The sequence below is a fragment of the Branchiostoma floridae genome, chromosome 9, assembly GCF_000003815.2.
Source record: "Branchiostoma floridae strain S238N-H82 chromosome 9, Bfl_VNyyK, whole genome shotgun sequence".
NCBI lineage: Eukaryota > Metazoa > Chordata > Leptocardii > Amphioxiformes > Branchiostomatidae > Branchiostoma > Branchiostoma floridae.
This window is the reverse complement of record NC_049987.1, coordinates 16,966,586-16,992,347: the sequence shown is the minus strand read 5'-3', so window position 1 is coordinate 16,992,347 and position 25,762 is coordinate 16,966,586. Positions and strand designations below refer to the sequence as shown.

The 25,762-nt window shown below is 40.1% G+C and overlaps 1 protein-coding gene across 1 annotated transcript in view; it reads left to right on the top strand.

Moving 5' to 3' along the window:
- Nucleotides 1-25,762, top strand: part of LOC118422231 (afadin-like) — a 68,566-nt gene that overhangs the window by 24,778 nt on the left and 18,026 nt on the right. The window contains exons 7-26 of the mRNA XM_035829747.1: nt 73-138; nt 1,460-1,577; nt 1,817-1,981; nt 2,968-3,068; nt 4,649-4,849; nt 5,355-5,422; nt 7,631-7,712; nt 8,030-8,094; nt 8,704-8,759; nt 9,044-9,249; nt 9,762-9,938; nt 11,033-11,183; nt 12,051-12,212; nt 13,115-13,243; nt 13,543-13,667; nt 14,177-14,317; nt 16,093-16,236; nt 16,589-16,787; nt 17,627-17,811; nt 19,554-19,670. Coding sequence (XP_035685640.1) covers nt 73-138; nt 1,460-1,577; nt 1,817-1,981; nt 2,968-3,068; nt 4,649-4,849; nt 5,355-5,422; nt 7,631-7,712; nt 8,030-8,094; nt 8,704-8,759; nt 9,044-9,249; nt 9,762-9,938; nt 11,033-11,183; nt 12,051-12,212; nt 13,115-13,243; nt 13,543-13,667; nt 14,177-14,317; nt 16,093-16,236; nt 16,589-16,787; nt 17,627-17,811; nt 19,554-19,670 — 2,658 coding nt within the window. The remainder of the gene's footprint in view (nt 1-72; nt 139-1,459; nt 1,578-1,816; nt 1,982-2,967; nt 3,069-4,648; nt 4,850-5,354; nt 5,423-7,630; nt 7,713-8,029; nt 8,095-8,703; nt 8,760-9,043; nt 9,250-9,761; nt 9,939-11,032; nt 11,184-12,050; nt 12,213-13,114; nt 13,244-13,542; nt 13,668-14,176; nt 14,318-16,092; nt 16,237-16,588; nt 16,788-17,626; nt 17,812-19,553; nt 19,671-25,762) is intronic.

Genomic DNA, 25,762 nt, shown 5'->3' with positions numbered 1-25,762 from the left:
TACAGGACAAGGGTACTGAGGCCGCTCCATGTTCTTGCGTGTTCTCTTCTCTCTGTGTCTCCTGGCCTGTAGGTCCAGCTTCCCCCAGGAACCTCCACCTGGAGAAGGATAGGCAACAACCTCAGCCCCATCAGGGAGGTAATCCCTGCTGCTCCTGCTACGTGCCGTGACCTTGCTTTGACCTTCCCCTTCACCACAGTAGCCCTCTCCCCGTCCCCTACCACTCTTGTACTGGCTTTCCTGTAGCGTCTGCCACACTGCTGCATGTATTGTTACGAAAGAAATGACAGAACCTTCCCATCAAGCCATGCTCCAAGATGGTGGACTGAATTCAAAGTCAGCCACCTTGAGTCATTGCACAGCATGTTGGGAAGGTGTCATTATCTTCTTTGCTTTTTCCTCTACACTGTAGGTGTTGTCCCGCTCTTTCCCTCCAGATGTGCTGTTCCTAGTATGTAACTATACCTTGTAGTCCCTGCTTGGCTGCTGTGTTGTATCCCTAGACACCAAACCACCCATCCACAAAACATTCCTGCCTGATGCCACAGAAGCTTGTACCACATGAAATCACAGGCTTTGATTAGCATCCTCACCTCTCCTTTGTTTTTCAGTTGGTACTTTATCCCTGCTTTGTGTGCCATGTATTTACTGTTGTTGTCTTTTTGTCATTTTCAAATCCTCTGTAAGTGACTGTTGATGAAAGAATTATATAACTTGCTACTCTTTCTATTTCACTTTTTGGCCAGATTTGGGAACATTGGATGCTTTATTTGTATCGTAGCATGTCTTCATGGCTTTGGGTACCTGTAAACTGTATACCTTCATCTATTTGTTTGTGAAATGTTCCTTCCTGTTAGTTTCTGCATGTATCACGCGCACAACTTCAATTCAGTCCTTTTCCTTGTCCATTCTCTTATTTCTTAATACCTTTCAATATTTATATTCATTTCCTGCTTTGTTTGTTTTATCATTTATTTATGTCATGCATGTTACTTGCTGAAGAAGATCAAAACTAACTTACACTTACCATACAGTTTAATAGGGCCACAAAGGATAATCAGATGGACCTAGTTTTCTTTTTCTTTTATTAAACCATTCATTTCTTTCAGCCACTGAAGAATATTAAGTTTCCCTATTATCTATTACTTAATTTCAGCTAGAGTTGTATCTTATGTTAACTATTAAGCTAACCCTCCCAGTCTTATGGATATCGGGAGGACAATGTTTGTTTTACTGAATTGAATTCTGCAGCATAGCCTTGTGTTTCTATCTCTCTTAACCTTCCAAGTGTCACAGCCAATTGGGAGTAGGTATCGTAATTGGCCCGTGACATTTGGATGGTTAAATCTGCTAATGTTTTTTTGTAACCAATTTTGAATTTGGTGCACAGGTATACCCATAGCAGGAGAGGGTTAATGTTATGTTGATGAGAAAACTGAGCATTGCACACTTTCTTCAGGTTCAGCTTCCACCAGGCAGTACCACTGTGACTGAGACAGGGGGATGGGGCAGGGAGTTGATACTAGATGATGATGATTGCCCCCTCCAGATTCTAATGGACTGGCCTGCACAGAAAGGTATGCTTTACTTTAGATAATACCGTTCAAATGTAATGTTAGGTAAAATCAATTATACAATGTAGAAGCTAATACAGAAGTTAGAATCTGGCTGTGTCCTATCCCCATGCAGCTTCCTTTTGAACTGTAGATCACAGATTTGTTAATCCCAGTTTATTTCATGAAAGTTCGCAGTTGTATCTACGTCTATCTTTCCAATGTTCTTTTCAATTTTCAAACCATTTTTTGTGTCTCTATAGGCACACTCGCGTTCCAGCTAAAGAGACGTCCGTCTGATGCCCACGGACAGAAGAGGAAGCCTAAGAAGTCAAAGAGCAGCAGCAAGTCCAGCGAGAGTGACAGTTACCAGGACATGGGACCTGTGCCACAGGACAGGCTACCCTTCATGGTGGAACTCAACCCTGGTGCGTTACTATTCTTATCAAAAATCTTATGTACAGTAATAGAGTTCAGAAACCATTTTCTACAATTTGTGTGTTTATCAGTAAATTATATCCATAATAATTCTTCATTTGATAGAGAGCATTAAGAGTGTTTTTTATTGTTTCGTGATACAATCAGAAGATAATTGTCTTAACACCTTATGGATTTTTAGTTATTATAGTGTGTGATAGAAGAATACACAGTCATATTGGAGATGATACTGAAAGAACTGAAATTGCAAAGTTACCTTCAGAGTGTGAAACTTTGTATTTATTGTATTTGCAAGACTAGATATTACATCTCTCATCTTTATCAGTTAGAGATTTTTCTGTGGCCTGAGTTTTTATCTGTCACTCATTCCTGTCCCACTCATCCTACTTTTCTCTCTGCCTCATTCTGCCGTCTTCAGGCAAGTTGGTTAACAAGAGTAAGTTGGCACTTCATCTAGGCCACATCAACATGATGATATGGATGGCATCTTATTTATACTTGAGAGGGAAAAACAAAACAACAAAGACACAAGCAAAGCAAAGCTTATTTTGATAAATTTTGAAAAAGAAGAACAAAAAAAAGAATCTCATTTTGCTGAAGGATTTTTTTCACAATTCTCATTTGTACCAAAGTTTCCAAAAATTACAACATGTATGTATTTTCTTATTTTGCCTTTACTCAGCAATAACTCAGATAACAGTCAAGTGGTTAGACCTTTCAGGTAGCTTCCACTACACAAGTCTTTCACTACTACATATCAATGAAGTTTCTTTTTCTTGTTGAGTACAAATTTGTGGCCAGTGATACAATGTATGACTTTCATAAAATCAGTGGATGTGGCCCTATTACTAAACCATGCATGCAACATGATTTAACAACAATAACAAATATCTTCTATCCTTAGTTTAAGGAAATTGCATTGCACAGTCTCAACTGTGTTTTTTCTGATGACTGTGATGTTTTGTTTTTACCCCAGATGGTTCAGAAATGCTGAAGCCCCGCCTGCACCGCCTGCAGCCGAATGTCACTGAAGTTGGCAGTGAGAGGTCGTCGGCTACAAGCGGACAGTACCTTCAGGTAGGCCTGAAACTATGCATAGTTACTGTCTATACTGTAAACAGTAAGACTTGTCCTCAAGCTGCCATACAGTCATAGGCATTGTTCAGCTTCCACATTCCCATTAAAATCTTGTATTTCGCCTCGAAGACTTGTCTTGTATCTATGTTCACATGCCAACAGGTTTGTAATACTATGAGGATGAAAGAACCCAAGAAAAAGGATAGAGGTGCATTATTTGAAAATGACATATTTTGACATTAGGAGAACAAGTAAATTTTATCATTTGCTGATGTGGAAGAAAAATGGGCAGAACGTTACAGAGGAAGACTAGTAACATAAAGAGTTTCATATTCAATGAAGATTTTGAGGTGTCCATCCTACCACTCTCTTTTACTAATGTTCTTTGACCATCTCAAAGTGCCAATAAACTTGATTTTGTAGTGTGGTAGTTTGTATTGTGGTTACTTGTTGGTCATTGGTAATCTTTTTGCAGGGTAAAAGGTTTTGCTTTCTTTTCGAAGAATTCATTCTTGAATTGCTGTAGAATGTGGAACTTTTCTGCCATTATTCTATCATTCTATCTTACACTATTAACTCTACTTACACATTTAAGTTTCATCAGTATTTCCGGTAGTAGCTCCTCTCTCCTCTGACCCACTAACCAAAGCTGAGCACTTCTTCCACTGGCACAGCTGAATGTGGCGGAGACAGACTCTGGGTACCACTCCTCCTCCAAAGGGGAGGTAGGTGGGAACCTTCCTGTGCTATGTGGGTGGTAAACATCTCCCCTACATAGAAAGGCATGGGCTACTGCAATTCTATTGCTTGTTTTTCAGACAAAAGAAAAGAAAAGTGTGCAAAAACGTTAAAAATGCCTTTGACTGATTGTAAACATGCAAAGTTATTCAGTATTTTTCTGTCATGATGTTGAACTGAGATAAAGAAAATTTTGAAAGTTCAAAAATAAGCAATAAGATTGGTTTTGCCCCAAACCTTAAAAGCAACAGTTGTGTCTAAGTGCTTGTCACCCAGTTCCTTAATCAGTTAATGCCAACTTGCTAACCATCCCTTCTTGCTTCTGCTGGTGACAGTCAGTGGTGGCTCCCATATGATATATCCCATATACTTTCCTTGGTGATATAACAGATGATAATGATAAGAAGGTTAAGATGACAATGGCTGTGCATGGAGGACATGGCTGTGCCCAACTTATTCAGAATTGATGATTATTTTTGTCATTTTCCATTATCTCATTTTATGCAGCACTAGCATGATAGCCAGCATGCTGTGCACTGTGCAGCCCACTTTTCATTACAGTTGAGATTAATTTTGCTCCAGTCAAGACATTCATGAATTAACCAGAAAAGCTAAAATCTAACGTCACCTTATTTATCCACATTATCCCAGGTCTTGTTTCTATCAACATTTTGCTTCGATGAAAGCCTGTTATACTTTTATTTTCTTTACTGCCCTTCATTAAACCATTAGCAGCAGCAAAAGAAACATGATTGCTTTTTGTGACATAAATGTGTTTGGTCCAAAGTAGCCATTTGTTTCGAGTGAACAAATTAAAACTGTTGGTGGTATTTTTTTTCCAGTTGTTCTCTCCTAATGTGAAACCACGCCACTGTGTCATCGCCAACATGGAGGGAGTCGTCACGGTTACCCCGACCAACCACGACGCAGAGACGTACGTCAACGGGCAGCGAATCTACGAGACCACCATGCTACAGCACAACTCGGTAGTCCGCTTTGGCAAGATGCATACCTTCCGCTTCTGTGAACCTGTGCCCGTTGAGGTAAGGCTAAGATCCTGTATTGGTGACATACCGTAAAGTTGAAAATGTGCATGGTGGTTTTATTTTTTCAGTAATCCCTCCACCTCAAAGTCATTACCCTGCAAATAGACATTTCCATTTAATTGTTCCGACGTAAAATGCAAAGCTTGAAATCATTCTTTTTTTTCTACCATGAAATTAAATTACCACAAAATCTACAGTGCTTCATTACTGTATATCCTCAACTACATGTACAAGTCCTAATAAAAATTCTTGCCCTTAGATCCTAATGTTGGATTCTATGGTACACTGTGTCATTTGGGGGAAATTAAGCTGCCCAACAAAATGCTACCCAGACTTAGTTCTGGATACTCAACTTAGACTACTTGTATTGAACACCATGGTGCAAGTCTTATCTTAGTACCTATTTCAGTATTTATGCTTGTCTTTGCAATCTTCTTAGCCATTGCCAGCCTCCTATTTTAGCACAACAATCTGCTTGATACCAGTTGCTTGTTTCTTACAGAAATCTCAAGGAGGAAGACCAGACGTGACCCAATCTTCCCCAAGAAGGGGACCAACAGAACAGTCCAGGTGAGAAAGCCCGCGTCTTTTCCATCTTTAAGTTAAAGGAAAACGTAATATGACTGTACATTATCAAGTTTCCAAGAAAGGCCCCTCCAAACAGATTGGTTACTTGTAATTAGCCGAGAGTAGTGTCCTTTCTGTTTATGTTTGCATTTGGTATGGCAACAGCTTGTCATACCAATACAACTAGAGTTTTGTTGGTCTGCAAAATGCTAAGTCCACAGTAATTAGCATGTTTTGTTGACTTGTCCCAAATTAGCCTACAGTAGCGTGTACACATGTTTTGTTGACTCGTTCCAAATTGGTGCACAGTAGCGTGTACACATGTTTTGTTGACTCATCCCACATCTAAGTCTCAACAACATCCACATCATGTCAACACGGCATCAGTATGACTGCTAAGTGCTGTGAAGTGTGGTTGAACAAGCCGGCTACTCACATAAACTAAACCATTAACACACAGGGATGAAAGAGTACTGCACCATGTTAGTAGTCCAAACTGCCCACTTCCTCATCTTAGTTCATTTCCTCCTTTTCCATTTCCTTCATTTTGTATTTAAGACATGGCGTCACCACTTGAATTCATTGTTTCCCATACTGTGGTTTGAAAAAAGTACTGCTCCAGTTTTAACACCATAGAAATACAAAATAAGTTACAATTCAAGCTCAAACAATTCTGACTTGATATTGGCATTTCTTTGGCTTTGCTAGAATAAAACCATGCAAGGTTCAAGTTTTTTTTCAACATTTCCTCATTAGTGGTATATTTGTGGGAGTAAAGCAAGCTTTTTCTTTCCAAAGTTTTTTTTGTGATGAAAAAATGGGAGAAGCAAAGAATTCAGGTGATGTGGCCTTATCGCACTAACATGTCTCCAGGGAGCACGCTCTTTTCCACCCTCCTTTCTAACTTGCGTTGATTTCCTTGTCGACTTTTGGCCTTCGTTGGACCCATCCTCCCAGAATGCTGAACGCTCTGGTTCGGGACTATGTCCGAAGGTTGGTTCTTCCCAGCCTGTTTTTGTCTTAACTCCTCTTCTTCAGTTCTGCACCCTTTCCTCAACATTTGACACTGGTGTATTTATACAAGATGTGGTGAGATGAAACCTTGCACAGTGCTGAGAAAGAAGGTCTTTTTTCTTGAAAGAAACTTGAAAAAAAAAAAAGAGTGTTTATATCATCCCATGAAAACCTATGGAAAGGTTTAAGAAGTCTTTCGAGTTTTGTGAATGTTGCTTGAATGATTTCTTTAAAGGAAATAGGACTTTGTTCATTTTACAACATTTTAGATAGTTTGGTTTTAGTATGTATTGGATAAAGTGAATTCAGTCATTGATTGTTATCAGAAACCAAAAAAAGAAGGACTGTGACACTACACAAAAAGTGATTGCAAATTTTGTTTAAAAATCTATTGTGCAGGATCTGTATCTTACAACACACCTTGTACATTCACCATGTCACCTATTTCCTACTTTCCCACATGTTTCTGCAGAGAATAGATGTAAAACTTCCCAATTTTTTTTTGTCTCTTCCTTTGCCTCTTGGACCCCAGGTGCTCTAGAAGGTTTGTAGGAAAGCTTACTAACCAGTGTGTTGTTGTTGGCTGCATGCTTGGATCAATCCTAACTCTTGAAAAAAAAAAACATTGAGGTATTGCATGCTGCTTCTAACTCTGGTAACCGTTGTATTTGTACATTGTATTTGATGGTTGCCTCTTCCATTGTGATTTTTCACAAGTTATATGTACTAGTACAAGAGGAGGGAAACCTACACTTACACATGTATAACAAAGCTAAGCTTCAATCTATAATTCTACTAATGGCAAATGACTTCAACATCTCATTTCTCCAAGGGTATTATACAGCTGCCATATGTTAATACATGAAAGTTGAACAATAGAAACAGACTTTTGTATCTTGTGGGAGAGTTATAATTTGCTGCGTTATAATTTTTTTGTGTATATTGTTATAATGGTTTTTGACTATGATATCTTTGACCAGGACCACCTTATAGGGAAATATAGAAATTTCCTTTTAGAAACATTGATATTCTCCTCAGATGTTATACTCATTGATATTCTCCTCAGCCTTCACTCCTTTAACCACCCTGATTGCAGCATTACTTCCCATCATGAAGTCCAGATAATGTCTGTCCCTCCTGACCCCAATCTTACAACAGTCCATAATACATGTACACGTCCTGTCTACCCACCCACAGCCCCAGCTCTGGCCAGGCCAACTTTGAGACAACGTTTGATGTTGACGGCCACATCGAGACTGTCTCCAGTCCTGTTAACAAGGTGAGGACCACAATTCACATTAGGAGACAAGTGATAGTGCAGTAGATCTAGCAAAAAAATTACAGTTGTTTGTGTTCTTGTTTATAAAAAAAGTGGCTCTGCCTCCCAGTACCGTGCGCTAGACACCATGGATAATTAAAAAAAACAATCCACTGCTCTTACATATTTAAAAAAACTATGGGAATATCTTCGTATGATAAATCTTGATGTGCATTTTACCACTCTCATTTACTTGCACATGATGTGTCCATCCATTGTGCCATATACTATCTTAGAAACAATGTGGACTTTAAATATCTTTATCCTTATCTGTGCAGACACCTCCAAGAGGCCTACAGGAGAGGCCAGTTGATGTCCCAAATGAACACATGCCTCCAGTCAGGTTAGTAGGCTTAACTTTGCGTGTTTACATTGATGCAGTTGCCATCACTTGGTAGTACAGGCAAGACTTCTTCCTTTGTATTAAGTTCAGTTGCTGATGCTGCTATTGCATACATTTGTAGTATAGAGCAAGTGACTTAAAGGCATTCATCCAGAGAGTATAGTTTGCTACAAGGCTGTGGACTACACTGTAAGAGCAGTTCTGACAATACGTATGTAGGAAAATTAAGGTCATTGCGATCATAGTGCTTTAGCCATTTGTCTTCTCAGTTGTACAATAGGCTATACAAGAATGAAATTCTTAGAAACCAGCTTTATGATTTTAGTGAAACATGAAAATCTTCAAACATCACATCTTGTGCGGAAATGTTGCAATCGCAAATTGTGGTGTTCATGACAGTTATCATGTATTCAGCATATGTTATGTCTGTGGTGGGTTAATTGCCTTGACTTTGACCCACTCCTACTCCTACTCCTAGCCACCTATTTGCATGTAATACTGAATTGATTGGACATTCTTCATGTCTGAAGGCTATTATTGTGTAAAATCACAAGATATCATTAACAATCGTTCCTCCAAACATGTTAACGTTGATCCTCTTCCTTTCAGGTCCAACATCCCCTTTGAGACGGTGCTGCCAGCATCTATAGAGTACAGAGACAGCAGTAAGTTGGCTTTGTTCAAAAGCGCCCCCTAGTAGTCAATGTAGGAAATGCAGAACACTCTAAGCAATCTCAAATGAAGATGTTACTAACAGCTACTGGTTTTAGTGTACCTGTCTATAGTAGTGGCTACTGTGGACAACTTCCAACATAGTTGTCCATGGAAATGTGACTCCAAATTCATGTTTGGTTCCAGAATTTATTTTTGTTGCATCTCATTTTGTTTCATTGTTTTTTTTTTAGTCAGCTTCACTGTGCATAATGCATTTTGCTGTCACTCTTCACAGCTGAAGAACAGCTGCTGTCGCAGGTGATCAGTGAAGTCAATGGAGCTGCTGTCCAGTTCAAGCTGGCCCCGACCTACACCCTGTACATGGCGGCCAGGCATCGGATTGCCTCAGACGCCAGGAACGTCCAGACGGCTGCAGAGAGGCTGCACAGGCTGAACTCCATGACTATCAGAGTGGCCAGTATGATCAGCAGGACAATTCAGGTATTCTTACCTCCGTGTATGGAGGTTTTGGTGTGTCTCTTTGCGTGTGTAGTAAAGAAGAAAATGTTGTAAAAAGAGACTGACAGATGGTGAAATTCAAATTTGATGTGTCCACATGCTAGACTCATCGGAGGCACTTATACAGAGTTAGGTCATTGGACCCAGAAAGGTCCCAGAATAGGTTGTCTGATTTCCTGTCTTCCTTTTCCTGTTCTATAATATGTCTGTTCTTACAATGAAATTCACATAAATAGATAAAAAAAGAAATTCCAGTAAACTAGTACAAATCTTTCAGGGAGGAATGAGGTCTTGAATATTTTTTTGCACAAGATTTTTTTCCACAAGCTGAAGATCACAGAAACATGATTTCAATGGATGACAGACTTATTTACTAATATACCTATTCGTGATTCTCTACAAATCACCCGGACTCCAGGAAGAATAGTGACATATCAGTCACAACAGATTCAAATCTACAGTATTCAATGTTGTACTTCTTGTTGTATGTTCAGGAGGGAAGTGCTATTGCGGGAGTCTTGGCCTTCTGGATGGCCAATGCCTCGGAGTTGCTTCACTTTCTCAAGATGGACAGGGATACGTCTCGCCAGACACAGGAAGCACAGGGAATTCTGGGGGATGCCGTACAGATGGCATTCAGGTCAGCATCTCTGTCAATCACTTTCATCTTTGTGAAATAAGTACTGCTTCTGCAATGACATTAGTCTTCCTCCATTCTTTAAATACTCTTTGGCACACTTTCAATTTTTTTTTTTTTGCAGCACCGTGGTAGCATGGTTTTCCCTGTTTAATGTTAAGTATAGTAGTAATACAGTTGAAACACATATTTGCAGTGTCACAGATATGCAGTAGAGGTTTGAACACATTAGATGAAACTCCCACAAACATTTCAAAATTTACAGTAACACACCTGGCTCACATGTATCCTATTGTTGCTGGTATTGTTACATCAAAGGACTTGTCATACTGCATACATACCCAGATAAAGCTTAATGAAAATTATACGCCATATTTTATAAAAACTCAGCATTACCTTAGGGAAGACCTGACTCAGGGCTTTAGCCAGCGTCCGTTTTTCCGTCAATTGACGGAAATTTGCTGCGTCTGACGGAAAAATTTTAAAACCAATCCGTCAACCTTGACGGACAAAAATCCTTGGTGGAAGCTACAGGCGGCTCACCTGGATCTACAGCTAGTTCCAGGGAAAAAAGCTCACCATCTACATTGTAGGTGAAAGCTTGTTTCAAGAAGTATCTGTGATCATATTGGAGATGTTATCATGATTGAATTGTGAGTGGGTCTTTAAGCTGAATTTGCATGATAGCTTCATCTCCATACTACACTGTTGTTACTGCCAACATTTCTTACTTTCCTGCTGTATGTGGTCTGTGTAAATCGTATTGCACAGAATTCATCTTTATCTGCATTTCATCACAAATGTCTCTTGCATTGTCATACTTTACACATTGCTAAGGTTAGATTTTAAGTGGTCACTATTATGTCTCACATGTTGTTGTTCTTCATCTCTTTATTTTTTCATCCCTACTTCACTGTCCTTATTCTCTGCTTTTATATAACTGGAACCTCTTCCTATTGCTTTCTTTCTGTTCTCATTTCTTCTATTTGTCCATGTCTTTCCATGTGTATTATCTTTCATTGTGACTCTCTTCTGTCTTGCCACATTACTTCCCACTGACCCACATTCCCTGCTACCCCGTTCTGTGATGTGTCCATGTGTGTGCCGCTTTTCCCATGGTTCTTTGAGCCAGTGAAGCCGAGCGACGCTGACCAGGGGCGGTTCTGGATGTTGGAGGCTGGCTGGAAACTTGGCAGCTTTCTAGACATGCGTGACCTGCCCATCTTTCTGAACTATCACGCCTATCACCCTAGCAACAGCCCTGGCTACCTCCCCATAGGTTGGTCAGCTGTGTATCTGTCAAGTGTACAGAATTTTCAACGATTAAAAACCTCCCACCTTCCACCACTTGTGGGAGCCATGTGCGAGTCCGTCTTCTTATCATGAAGCCTTTTCATGGCAAAAATTTGACAGATATGCAGCTGGGGTGCACAGTGTAGCATGCAAGCATTTCAAGCTGTCTCTAAGCACCAGACAAAGACAAAGTTTAACCCTCCCATTGCCAAGGGCGGACTACAAAGCCTTGTATAGATCAGCACTGGCATTGGGAGGGTTAAGATTGACACCAAGTTGCAGTTATGATAAAATCTTTCTTATGGCTTTGGTTGGCTTGTGCGACAGTTGTTGCGGCTTTAATAGTTTGGATGCGTGTCTTGAAGTAAAATTTACGAATGAAGCTTCATCTGAGAAACTGCATTTAAAGCAACAGCTATACAGGTTTGATTTAAGATTGAGTCTTGACTGAGTGTCCTTGCCACCATGGTTAAACCTGCTATAGACAAGATTTTTGAAATCCCATAAGATTCTTGGCTTTTATCTGCACTGCAGAAGAACTCAGGCACTCTCAATAGACATTGGCTTTTGCCAGTTTGGCTTGAGTATGTTAATGCCAAGGCTTAAGCAGGTTAATGCTTCCTGACATTTGGCTGAAAATGCGTTCATTGGCTTTGAAAATATGTCAAAATTTGCCAACCTCTTGCTTTCTGTACTCAGATATCTGTTCAACTTGGAGTCAAAATATACAAAAAGGAGACATGATTTTAAATCTGGTGAATAAGATTCTCTTACCAAATAGAATTTACAGAGTAAAGACATTGGCAAATTTGAGCAAAACTTTGTGACATAATCAAAAAAATTCCTTCCAAAGCCCGTTCCGCCAGTTGTAGTCCAGCCGTCCCGATCTTCTGCTGTCTCGGTCGAAGGAAACTGCGCTCCAAATCTCGCGCCAAGTCAGAGCCCGTCCTGACTGTTCAGTCTGAAACGATCCCTGCCGTCGCTAAGAGCTGCGAACAACTTACCTTAGAGACAGGTTGAAGCTTGTGCCAACTCTCTAGTCACAGCTCAGCCATTCTTATCTATCTGCTCTATCCTAACTGCTGCATGTTTTAGACAAAGCTACATTACAGTCATCTCTACTTCATCATTGTGTGCTTCATTCCATCTCTCCTTCATGACTATCTACATCAACTTTGGCTTGAAAATTCAAAGTATTCCAGCTTGTACAGAGTATTTTAGAACTTACAAGATTTTCATCTTTATTGAGCTATTGCATTGGCATCTGTCTTGACGTTGAATAATTGAAGCTAAAACATGGGATTTAACTCCATGTGTTTTGAACAGTAGGTGAATGTGTCTTAGATTTAGTAACAATAGAGTAACATAATCATTACTACTTGGCAAGGCAACTTGATTGAAAAGTGTCAGCTTAGCATGCTTGTGTACTGCTTGTTACTGTTGGTATGTTTGACAATGTTAAATTACGGTTAAGTGTTCAGGGAATGTGCATGTGCTGGATTGATGGTAAACTGTATGTTTCTGTCCTGCTGCTAGCTGACTCCATGCTTACCAGGATACCAGCTGATATACAAATACACAGTTAGTGCTGTCTACACATGTTACTGTCCTGTCTGTCATCTGTGCTGTCTGTTCTAAAATTCACTTAGAGATCCATCATTCTCTTGTTTGTACATTTGTACTGCATTCTCAAATGGGGGTTGCTGTTCAGTAGTCTCTGATAGTTTTTGAGCTTAGACTATATACAGTCATGACTTTGTAGATCTCGCCTAGCCCAGTGTGTCTGTTCTTTGGATGAATGGATGTCATGATCAGTGTAACTGTTCAGTACTTGATTTTAGGTGTCCATTAGACACTGAACAATTGCTACTTTCAATTGGTAGTACTATAATGCCTTTCCTCATGTTTCTCTAACAGATGATGGTGACCACAGCGCCCACTCGTCAGAGCGCTCATTCCGCACCAGCGCTAAGGAGAACCCAGCTCGGATCAGTGGGCGATGGCTGTCCCCCAACTCTGGTATGAAGGGGGGCAAACCAAACATAGGTAGGAATTGGCCAAAATATCTAAGATTTTGTATTATTCTTTGCATTCTAAATCTGATAATTACTGTTGTGCTCTTTGAACAAAAACAATTACAACAGATTGATATAACTCTGATATTTTGACTAGAAGATATTGCTAAGTTAGGCTCATTGAAATATTTAAAATTTACTCAGGCTGAGTCAGAGACAATGTTGCTCTTTGATTCTTCATTTACAGAATGACAGATTGTGAATGCATTCACTCCTCCATGAAGTACCAATTGTAAGTACTGTTTTTGACACCATTGTACATTTCTGTAGGTGATGTGTTGAACACCCTGTCTTCGGCCATGTCTCTCCTACGACGTTGCCGAGTTAACGCAGCTCTGACCATCCAGCTCTTCTCCCAACTCTTCCACTTCATCAACATGTGGCTCTTCAACAAGGTAAGTACAGGAACTATCATACACTGATGATACAGGTTGTTTTCACAAAGTCATGCTTGAGGGACATACAAATTTTACGGTTTAAGTGTAGCTAGCAGTTCTGTGGCACTTCACACAACGAGGATGAACTGAACTGAACTAGCAGTTGGGTACTTGATACGTTTGAAACATACTTTTGAGTAGCAAACAGTGCTTTTAAATCATCCAGGTAATTACATGAATTTTGGAATATATCTTGACTGGCTTTTAAAACACATGTTTCTTGCAAACTACAGTGCCAGTTTACAGACTCACTGCCATCTTTACAGTGTCAATATGTCGAGACAATTCAACTTAAAAACTAATTATCGGACAGCAAAAATCTTGAGCCAGAATTATGTTGTTGTTGTTTTTTCTGATGGTGCAATGTTGAATGACAGGAGAAGGGCAAATTTCAGATGAATGATGATAGTATTGTTCATCATAAGCAGAAAATGTTTTTGTGGAACCAATGTGATGTTGTTTTGCAGGTTGTGATGGAACCCCACCTGGGCCTGTGTACCAGGATGTGGGGGCTGAAGCTGAAGAGGCGCCTGGGTAGGGTGGAACTGTGGGCAGAGAAACAGGGCCTGGAGCTGGCAGCAGACTGTCACCTCTGTCGGGTCATCCAGGTAACATATACTGTACTCGTCTTGATCCAGAGGTTCAAGGTTTGATCCCCTCCAGGGTTGAACAAGTTTTCTAAAATCCACTTGTCCTATTGGGCAAGCACATAAAAAATGTACTTGCCCGAACCAATTTTTCACTTGCCCAAAATTCAAATGTCACTGTTACTAGTATATGCATTTTCACTTCCAGCAATGGAATTCTCTGTAGACAATTGCTTGATGTCATGACTGTAAAAAGTAACAAGTATGTCAAAATTGCACTAAAATCTTACTTGCCCGATCGGACAAGTGGGGTAGGTCATGCACTTGCCCGAACAGCACTTTCACTTGCCCTCGACAATAGGGCTAGTGGACTTGTTTATTTTTTTTATCCCTGCCCTCTGATACGTTTCTGTATCAAATCGTAGTTACAAAAAAATTATGTGTACTCCCAGGATTATGTTTTTGAATGCTTGAACATAGCTCCACTTCTAACTAGCTTATCAATTTATTTTCATGGGACTTTTTAACAATAGGATGGAATGGAGTCTTTGGTTGTGGTGTAAGTTCACAGTTGCCTTTAAGTTAGCTATTCTGTAGTCCAGTGGTAACAAAATGGAAGCTCATATTTGCAGTGCCATAATTTTGTGTTGGATCGGCCATGACTAAAACGCTACTGTGAAGCCACTGCAAACTTTCAAGATTTAAAAAATTTTGCTAAGGAGCTACAGATCTTTTTTTTTGTGCCCTCCTTTATTCTGTTAAAAAGAAGATTACAAACAAAATATTAGATCTGTATCGCCTGATGACTCTTGTGTTTGCTTGGGTTGACAAGGCAACACTTGAACCCCAAAGTGGAAGAGAAGTGTGTTTTCTTCCTGGGACAAGAGGCCACTCATCTCTAGTGGTCACTACAGAAATCTGAGATGTCAGAGTCCAGTTTACAAGGGACACACCTATCAGGACCGTTGTGTCCCTCACCCAGTGGGAGGTGGCTAAGCCGACGCTAATCTGTTTAAGATCCTCTCCAAACAAATAGAGCCAACAATAGGAAACATAACACAGCATGTGGGAGGAAGCCATGCATTGAGGGGGTAATTGTGTCAGGTGATAAAAACTGTTTTCTTTAAAAGGTGTTTACGTCATTGGTGGAAGGGCAAAAGTGATGGATCACAGGAAACTTTGAACAAGTCAAGAATCACATTGCATTGTTCTCCTCTGGTTGCAAGGACGGCAATGCAAAAGAGCCTTCTTGTTATCGTATTTTCTGTAGAAAATAAGAGACACCCTTGTGGTGAAAGTTTGGCCAGGCCAGTTAAATGAAACTGCTTGTTTTATCCCACCTGTTGAAATAAAGGTGAAACATTTATAGCCTCATAGTACCATTGTCTATATAGGTAGTTGTTGTTATTGGTTGACATACATTGTACCTTGTGCGATTGTGGTGTTGAGCAATGAAAATTCATCGTCATCTTCTAAGCTGAGAGTCCCTACATTAAGTTTTCCTACTACACGTACATAGATGTAGGTGTTCGTGATAGATGATAAATCCATAGGCTAATATGCATGTACATTTCCTCGGAGAGAGGTAATTCTTTCTAGTTTCCATTGTGAAAGTTTACATTATACTTAAAGAGAAACAGAACATATTGTGGATTTTAGTGCAGATTTATATGTTTGTCAAATGTTGCAATTAGATGAGTGCCTGTTCACAGTAATTACTAAGTCCCAAGTTTCTTACCAAGCATTTAACGTTCTAAACATAAAGTTGCCTGATTGATAAAACTCTTCCTTCCCAGGCCGCACACCTTCTGCAGGCCCCCAAGCACTCAGCAGAAGACATTGCCTCCATCAGCAGCACCTGCTTCAAGCTGAACTCCATGCAGCTGAGAGCACTGCTGGAACAGTACAGGCCAGACCCCAATGAGCCCAGAATACCACAGGTTAGTACAGACAATACAAATCACATAACATCTGTTAAGCCAGTAGATTCTTCTACCATATTTGTTGATCACCTGAAAGTTGCCTAATCTCAGAATCGTGCTAGAGTTGCATTCATGGCTGAAAATCTAAATGTACCTGATCACATTGAACGGGTCTCTTTTACCTGTGAACTGGAAAACATCCCTACAAATGGCACAATGATTTAGAGAACACCATGCATATTACTGCTGAAAATGTAAGCTTGCAGACATATCAGCTGTAAACTGTATCAAGTATCACTTTTGATTACTGCCTATTAATATCATTGGTAAAAAGTTCCTAATTAATTTTTTTACCCGTTACTCTCCTAAGGATCTGATTGAAAGTGTGGTATCTGTCGCTGAGAACACAGCGGATGAGCTAACACGAAGCGACGGCGGTGACGTACGTCTGGAGGAGGATTCTGACCTCCAGCTGCCGTTCCTTCTCCCAGAGGACGGGTACTCCTGCGACATCGTCCGCGGGGTGCCCACAGGACTACAGGAGTTCCTGGACCCACTGGTGTCAGCTGGTTAGGACTTTGTGGCTCACATCATTCAAAATTCAAATAGTGCTACTGCTTGCATCTAATTTATAAAGGTTTTATTTAAGTAGCACAAGGAAAAAGGCTTATGGATACAAATTTTTGACTGAACCTACAGTCAATCTACTATACTGGTCATTTGGAATTTGAAAAGTCACAGGAAATCCAATGATTTACTTTCAATTTTTTATTTCCTCAGAGAAATGGGAGTATTTTTGTTTGTCTGTTTCAGGGCTTTAGCCAGCTCAAAATTTTTTTCCGTCAGGAAATTACTATCGTCGCGAAAACCGCGAAAATTAATTAGAAGGACTGAACTGAGACCTTGAAAAACGGGTTTTAATGAGATTATCGTATGCGAAAGAGCGCCGACACACATTGTCAACAATCATAACAATAGCAAAACAAACAGTGTGTGGCTTTTACGACCGTGGACAGCATCCCCAAGCCGCCTGTAGCTTCCAACAAGGATTTTTTGTCCGTCAAGGTTGACGGATTGGTTTTAAAATTTTTCCGTCAGACACAGCAAATTTCCGTCAATTGACGGAAAAACGGACGCTGGCTAGAGCCCCGGTCTGTTTATCTTTTTTTGTTTCCACTCATGTCCGCATTCATAGGGACACTGAGAGGAAGTTAGGTCAATGGTCCCAGAAAAGTCTCATCAAGGGCTACTTTTTCTGTACTCTTTAGTACCTACTATATGCATGCCTGTAGCTTATGGGAGCCAGTGGTAAAATGCATAAAGGGAATCAACAAGAAATTCACAATAATGAAAGAAATAAGAAATTCACAGTTATATTTAAGAAGTTATACGATTTCCTGTTTAACAGGTCTTCTTCGGATGAACATCCACCCGAATGCCCCCGGAGTGTGGACGATCTACTTCACGCCCGAGGCCCAGGAGGCTGCACGGAACATGGGCTCCCCGGGAGAACAGATCCCCAAGGAGAAATTACGCAGTGTTTCTCAACAGGTACATCCCGAGGGACACCCTTCTTTTCAAGGCTCGGAACAGGTGCACTTCTCACACATTTTCTGCATGTAGGGCAGAGCTGTCATCATGCACATGTCAATGGTGCCCTCTGTGGGGAGGGGAGAGGGGGGGATGACAACATTTCTGTTATTACTAATTTAAAAAGCAAAAAGTACTTTGGCCGTGAATGCCTAAGTTTGTCTTTCTTAATCTTGGAGAAAAGGGATGCAACTTTAGAAATGAATGAAGGAAGGTTTTAGTCCTGCAAATCTGTTCTAAGATGTTGCAGGAAGTTTCTTTCACTCCCCCCTCCACCAACCACAGGGGTCTGACATGTGCATTAGTTGTGTTTTTGTGACAAGAGAAGAAAAAGAAACAAAACCAAATTTGTTCAATATAGCGAACCACTTTGCATCAAGTTTCTTCTTATGTTTTTAAGAGGAAAAAAAGAATCTTTAAATTTGGCAATCCCATAATGCAAAGTGGGACTAGATGGCAGCTCTGCAGGGGTCACCCAAGGTCAAACAGGTGCGAAAATTTTCCTTTTACTTCCACACAGCAGCCACAAGCTAATCGTAATGCTTTGTGCTGGAATATATATTACTCAGATTAATTTCCATTTTTGCTAGCAGCTCAACTGCAAGAAGTAATGTTTACACTGTTAACAAGTTACAGTCTTAGCTAGATAGTAAAATGTTTATTTATTTAGCTTTAGGACTTTTGTTTTCCTTTGTTTTTCTTTTATTCACTACATCAGCAACACACCAGCCAAGCAGCTTGCTCAGATGCAACACCACACATTCCAAAGTTGCTAAGCTGGCATCACACTGAAGACTGAAATTTTTCGAATTTCAAAATCGTCGAAGAGTTGATCATACGTTTTGCCTGAAAATGTACTGGTTTATTGGACAATATGCGATGAGCTACGAATATCTTCCTCTCTCTAAAAGTGCGTATTAATGAAGCTGACACTGGCCGTATTTGGGCTAAAAATTAGAGCCCGCTAAAGCTCGCAAACTCATCGGTTAAGTAATTCTTCTACTGTGTGATGCCGGTTTTACTGCTACTATAATAACATTCACTAACAATTGTAGCAATCCCCATCTTGTTGTTCTCTCCCTGCCTTCCGTCATTTCTCTTTTTGAACTGAGCACACTGCACTCTGGGGATACGGAAGATACCGGCACAAGCAACTGGCCCTGCATGTTTATTCCTTTATGCACGAAGCATGCTAACCACACATTGCACTGCATCCCATCTCTGCCACACAAACATACAAGTTACAACTGCATGTGCAATATTTTAACCTAAGAAAAAGTTAAAAGTTAAACACTATTAGGCACTTTCTAAGGCCACACCAAGAAAGCTATTTGAATTCAAGCTGTGTGTAATTTTTCGTTGTCTGTCACAACTCACAAGCATATTGTCACTGGAGACTTGTACCAAGAGAAGAGATTTCCCACAAAGTTTTCAAGTCTTTCTGTAATCAAGTCTATTAGTTGAGAATTATTTGATTTATATCGCTTAGAATATCTCCCGTGACGTCCTGAAATATTTGTAGTGCATGTGATGTAAAGGTGACGATGAAAAGCCTCGTACAATTAGTAGTAGCTTTTTTGTAAATTTTCACTCATGTATTTTCTTTGTGATAAAACTATCGTACTGAAGATTAGAAGACATTTGTCTACCAGTGATCTTAAAATGGCGTGGCCTCAGAAGTGTCCTAGCATGGTAAGCCCTACAGAGCATGTTTTGTGAGCTTGTTGGGCGTTGACTCCTTTCAGAGTCTGCACACCCCCGAAAGCCGCTACCCCCCCACTCCCAAGGGTGAGGCCGAGGTCATCGATGTGTCCTTCAGCAAGAACAGCTCTGGAATGGGACTCAGCATTGTCGCAGCAAAGGTGAGAGAAACTGATAGCAAAACATGTTGTATTTATTTAAAGTCTATGGTGAAACACTTGTCTGGATGCTTTGGTCACACAGTGTCTGTGCTGCTTTCAAAGAGGTTTTGACTAAAATACTTTATAACAGGAAAGGACAACTGTTAATCAATCAAGTGAAAATCACAAGAGAAAATATACCTTCAGTTGCACAAGAATTTGTTGCAAGGGGTCTTCTATTTCTTCTTCCTGATTCCCCTCTGAAAATGTTGACTCACTTGCTTAGTATTGTTCAATGAAAACCTTTCTCTATACATGGATGCTTTCATCTACATACTATACCATCTTGGAAGAAGACAGTTACTAGAATTGAATGAATTGATATTAGATTATATTTCTATGTGGATCAGATAGCTGGTCTAACTAGTGTAGCCTTCCTTTTTTGTTGTTTACTACCATTCGGCATAGATAGTATTAGATACACAATGATGTTGTGTTGTGAAGAATTTACACACCTGTCTGTTTGCATCAAGCATTACATGTACATCCAAGCTTGCAGTCCAAGCATAGCAACACTTATTGTATACTTTTGCAGCTATGATAGTTTTGAATGGTAGACATGCTTTTACTGGAAATACTGTTCCAAGGTACTGGTTGTGAATATGATGGCATCACCATATCCTGTCAAGCCCCAGTTATTTATTGTCTGTGGGTGACTACATTCTTTTCTTTTGAATATTTGAGTCTAACGCATCTTCACAAACAATAAATGGTGATGTTTTGCTACCCTTTTGAGCTTTCTAGCTTTGTCCACATACAATAACTAGATTGGAACTTGTGTTGAAAATTTATGTGATTGGTATTACCTTTGAAAAACTAGATTGATTTTATTTGTTCGTTGTTGGCATGACTTCGACCTATGCTCTCAGTCATCATTACTTATTCATCAGGTAATATTCTTCAGGTAATGCTCTGCAAACCTAGATTTTGGAAAGAGTTTGTGTTTTTGTGGAAACTGTTGGATTACTTTCAGTTGACAATGTGAAAGAGTAATGACTGTTTTCTTTATGTCAAGGATGTACAGATAGGAGACTTGAAACTTAAATCAGGATGAATGTCTTCCATAATTTAAAATACAACTTTAATCATCTAGCACATAGAAAGTAATCTGACCACATTAAGATAATATTGTTGTTGAACACTGTACCTTTGTTGTGGCACTTGTATGGAAGAAAGAACATGTACAAAGGGATAGGGTGCACCTGTGGCAATAAGTGGTGCAGTGGCTACTAGCTAGTGTGCAAGGTTCGGAAGTATGCACTCGGGTAAAATTGCTAGAGAGATGTAGTTTTTATGTTTTTGTATTCTTGCAACCAACTCTATGGGTGGTCTGCATTCTGAAGTTTTAGAATAAGTTCCTGGAAGTCTAAATTACATGAAGGATATATGAAACCAATATGCAGCTTCTTGGAAATGACAGCTATGTATTTTGGAATCTTTGAGGATGGTTGCTAATTTACTCCAAACATAGTGAGAACTACTAACAGGAAGCTATAGGAAGTTGACAACAGGATAAGGTTGAGGAGATGTTGGTGATTGACACACAGTGTTAATGTCTGTGTAAATATTGTTGTTTGGAGGTTAACCACTCTCTATTTGATGTCTCCATGATGACATCAAGCACCGCAAATAAGGAAGAGCCTAATGTTCAAGAGAGCTATTGCTGTCTCTGAAAAAAATGTTTTCCATCTTTGTTTTGGTTCTAAGTGTCTGATGGTTTGTTTTTTAACTCTAGAATTTGATATAGTTTTTCAGCATATTTGACATAGCAGAAGATGATTTTGAGGCTAGCTAAAATATAACAGATTTATATGTAGACTTTAGACAACAAATACTGTGCCTGTGGGACAGTTCATTTTTTGAAATACTATTAGTATCTACCTGGTGTGTGCTTTGATCCTTCCCCAATTCCGGAGTCGAATTCTTAAGCCCGTTTTGTTGTTTCAGCTTCTAGTATTCTGCTTTGCCTGCTTTTATAAAAGGTACAAGGCTATCTGCATACCTGCTGTAAGTAAGACACACCCCTTTCCCCCATGATACCCAATACAGTTGTTTTTGGATGGCAGTTCATAAGAAGAAGAAAAGCCATTGAGATGCTTGCTACAGTTGTTTCAGCTCAGACAGGTGCCTGTCCACTCCCACTTTAGTCTGTTGAGAATCAGCCATTGGGTCGTGACAGAAACCCTTCAGTCAATGATCGCACCAGTCTGTATGTTCAGGACAAAACTCAGCAGTGGTCAAAGTTTACAGAGCACCTCCGTGGGAAAAACGCAGCCGTTCTAATCTCCCCGTTTGCACAGGGTAACCAGGTAGCTCGTAACAGCACTATAATAAACTGCCATCATTCACCGGCCAGTTAACTGTCAAACACGCTGTTAGGGATGTAACAATATGGCGTAATTTCATTTACAGAGCAAGCTAGCTCAGTTCTGGGCGGCTTCACACGGCTACTGCCCCTGCCATGTCCGTATTTGGCATGTAAGCCAATACCTGGCCCCGCCATTCTTTGAAGTGTTTTCTGTTGCCGTGGCGACCACAATTAGGCATGAATGGGTGAGCTTACATTTCGTGTGCACAATGTGCCGCCGACATTGAGCCCACCTCGTGGAGTGGAGCCTGCTTGTTTCCCCCCACGGCACGAAGCTGTGCATTCCGCGGCTAGATTTTTGCAGGTTTTTCGGCCTTTGCTTTTGGTGTTGAGGTAAAAGTTGGTGCCACTTCCCCCTCCAGAGTCTTCTCACCAGGGACTAGGTAAGGCAGCAATCCTTCTACGCTTGTTTGAGGTGACTATAGGTTTGTCTTTGCGAGTTTTCGAAGCACAGGTGCGCCTGAAGAGGTTGTAACCCAACCCCTAAGTTTTTCTGTAGGGCGATAGCGTCGGTTGTCCATGCACGGTCCGGAATGAATCTTTCCCTAGCTTGCAATCTTTCTATCTGTGCATGTGAAGTTGATTGTATTTGATTGCCATTCAGTTGAAAAGGGTAAACTGTCATCCTTCGTAGGCAAACGTCCTTGTTTCTTTCTTTGAAGACAGGAAGATTTCCTTTGACGCCCACCCATGATGATTGACTAATAAGTGTCAACTTCTCATACATGCAACATTTATGATTGTTCTAGGTTCAGAGGTTATCTTAATAGGTAATGCATCAAACATAATTACATTAATGTTTCCAGTTCACAGCCCATACATTCAGTTCATCTCTAAGTGGCCGACATGTGTTTTGGTTGCAGTCACGATTTTGTAGATTAAGGCCAGGCTTCCTACATTCATTCTCAGCCTAATGATAACAAATTAGATTTAAATTCTTCTCTCACAACATTTCCTCACACTCACTGTGAGAGCTTAGTCTGTAAGGCATTTTCACAGATGAGAAAAAGGAGCAGATCAAAGACATTTTTCATAGGCAATAGCTTCACTCCCGTCCCTCTACATTAGTAAAGAACTATTGTCCATACAGACTAAAGAGTGTAGATCACTTCAAAAATTCAAGCTGACCCGGACTAACAAAGACGGCTTTAACATGGTGAAAAAAAGCGATCAATAAATGCCGGTATTGTCCAGTAGGTTGGCCTTAAGTCAACCGTACCTGATAACCTGTGTTTACATGCACCTAGGGGAAGTGTCAATCGTTTTGTCTTTTATCCACTGACACATTTGTAAAAGGAAATGACTTACTGTACAGCCAGGTGCTTTTAGAGAGTTGCTGACATGCTTTCTTTCTTTTCCCTTTACATGCTCAGTTGGCAGGCTCAAAATACCTTCTTAGCATAGCTGAGGAGTTTTCCAGCCCAGTGTCGGAACTGAAACCTTGTAGTGTTCTCTGTACTATTCTTGTCTTCACGTTTTGAAATTTAGAATTCTGCGATATGAACGGTATTCCATTGTGCCATAGAAGCATAACAGCTCAGCAACGCTTGGTAAAAAGTATGTGGCCTAGTTTTTATTCTTCAGTGACTTCACATGAAGAGATATTTACAAGGCATAGATCACAAAACAGCAAAGATTGTACTATTTGTAGTTTGCAAAAGACAGGAACTATGTTTCTGAATGAACTTTTCAGGCTGAATGACATTGTTGTTACTGGTATTTTCAACAGTAAATGTTTCTGCAGCCAGGCCTAAAAGTTTGGCTGTGGGAAATGCACATTCTATTGCCCGCATCATGTTGCTGTTACTGCCCCATTGAGTTGTTGCATTCATGATGTAGAATAGACAACTATTAATGAGTTCTTGCCACGTCAATCTCAACCCCCAAATTCAGAAGTACTTGTTATAGTTACTGAATTATGTATATTTGCACATACAAAATGTACATGTAAACAGGTTGCAAACATAGACACCTCCCACCTGTGTTTTGAGTTCATGTGAAAGACAGTACAGAAAAGGGAGCTTGAGTATGATTCAAGCAATGTTTACTATCCAAGCCCTACCGGAAAGACAAGTAATGGAATCTGAATCTAGATAGGGCTACGTTGTTCTCACTCATTCTTAACCACTATAATCAAGCAACATATATGTTTGTTTTTGGTTACTCTACCTTGTTTTCATTTGGTACCACAGTTGGTGAAGGTTAGATTGAAAATGGTTCTATCCAGCATAATAGGGGTCATACCTTTGCCAAGTTGTAATGATTGTTATCATAACCTCCATAGCAACTGTTCGTACCAGTAGATATTCAATAACAAACGCATTTCCCATTCTATGCACACACAGCAAAACTAGGTCTCCGGGCTATTGTATAGCTGTACAGGTATGGCATGTTGCTTTTGGCATCGCTGGAATGCAGTGTCAAATTCTCCCTCTTTATTTTCCCCACATACAATATGTTTTGTGTCCGCGTGCGTGTGCTGTATTCACTTTCATCAAACAATACAGGCAGACCACCCCCGGCTGTGAAGTAAGCCAGTCCATCATCACCCTGACTATGTACATGTATAGGGAGAAACGGATGAATAGATAATAGACATTTCTTCACTTTGATGCAATAAACTGTTCTTGGGACACCTTTATTGACTTCTAAATCTTCTCATAGGTCAACTTCTTATAAGTTCATTCTGTGTAGGACAGTATCAATAATAACTGTCACATGTTAATTGATTGTTATTAATTCAATAACATGAAGTAATTCCTGTATTTGCGTGAGTAGCTCTCAAGACCTGTCTTCAAAAGACTATAAAACAAGTCTCTTAATAGACTTCCGACCCTCTTTTGTAAAAGTTCAGTCAGTGAAGGTGGATATAAAAGAATGACCGACCTTGCCCTTTGGTTAATTAGTTGTAATTAATTTACAATACGAGATGACTGCAGGCTACAGATACAATAGACTCTTACACAAGAGGTTAGAAGGGCGGGATTAAAATTCTTCCGCCATTAGCCTCTCCCATACCCAGCGAACCTTCATGCACGGCTTGTTGTCTCAGGCATTCTTAGGGCTTGTGGCCCAAATTCTTCCCCTGTGTACGTCAGTCCAAGTGTCTATAGACCTGACCGTCTGGTCTTCAGTCTTCTGAGATCACTCCCAAGGAATCTCTCAGGTCCAGGTAACGCTTCAGTTACAATCTCGGATGTCTCTCTGAGAAGCTCAAGACAATACCGAGGGTGAGTAGAGCTGTTGTTAGTAGGTCGTCAAGTGTCCTTTTGGTGGAGGTGGTTAATTAGGTAGAGTGAAGAGGTTTATCAAAGAATTATTGGAGGTGTGAATTGGAGCCCCCCTACTGTGCCTTGCAAATGGCCGGATTTAGAACTTACAGTCAGTTAATGTGAGGAATTAGATATTTTCTCATGTCTGAATCTAATTTTGTCTTGCATCAGAATTTGTAGGAGAAAATTCTGAATTCTCAAGTGTACTCTCGGTAGGTTGATCTTCAAGGATGCCCTAAAAAACAACTGTTAGAATCTTGAATTTGCTGGTGAAAAGTGTCCATGGTATTTATTTCTTACAGTATAGTATTATGCCTGGGGCTATGAAAAGGAAAGTCGAAACATATATTGTACATGTACTTGTAAAAACTGTACGTCAGTGCATAAACCAACAGTGCAGTTCATAGTTTTTA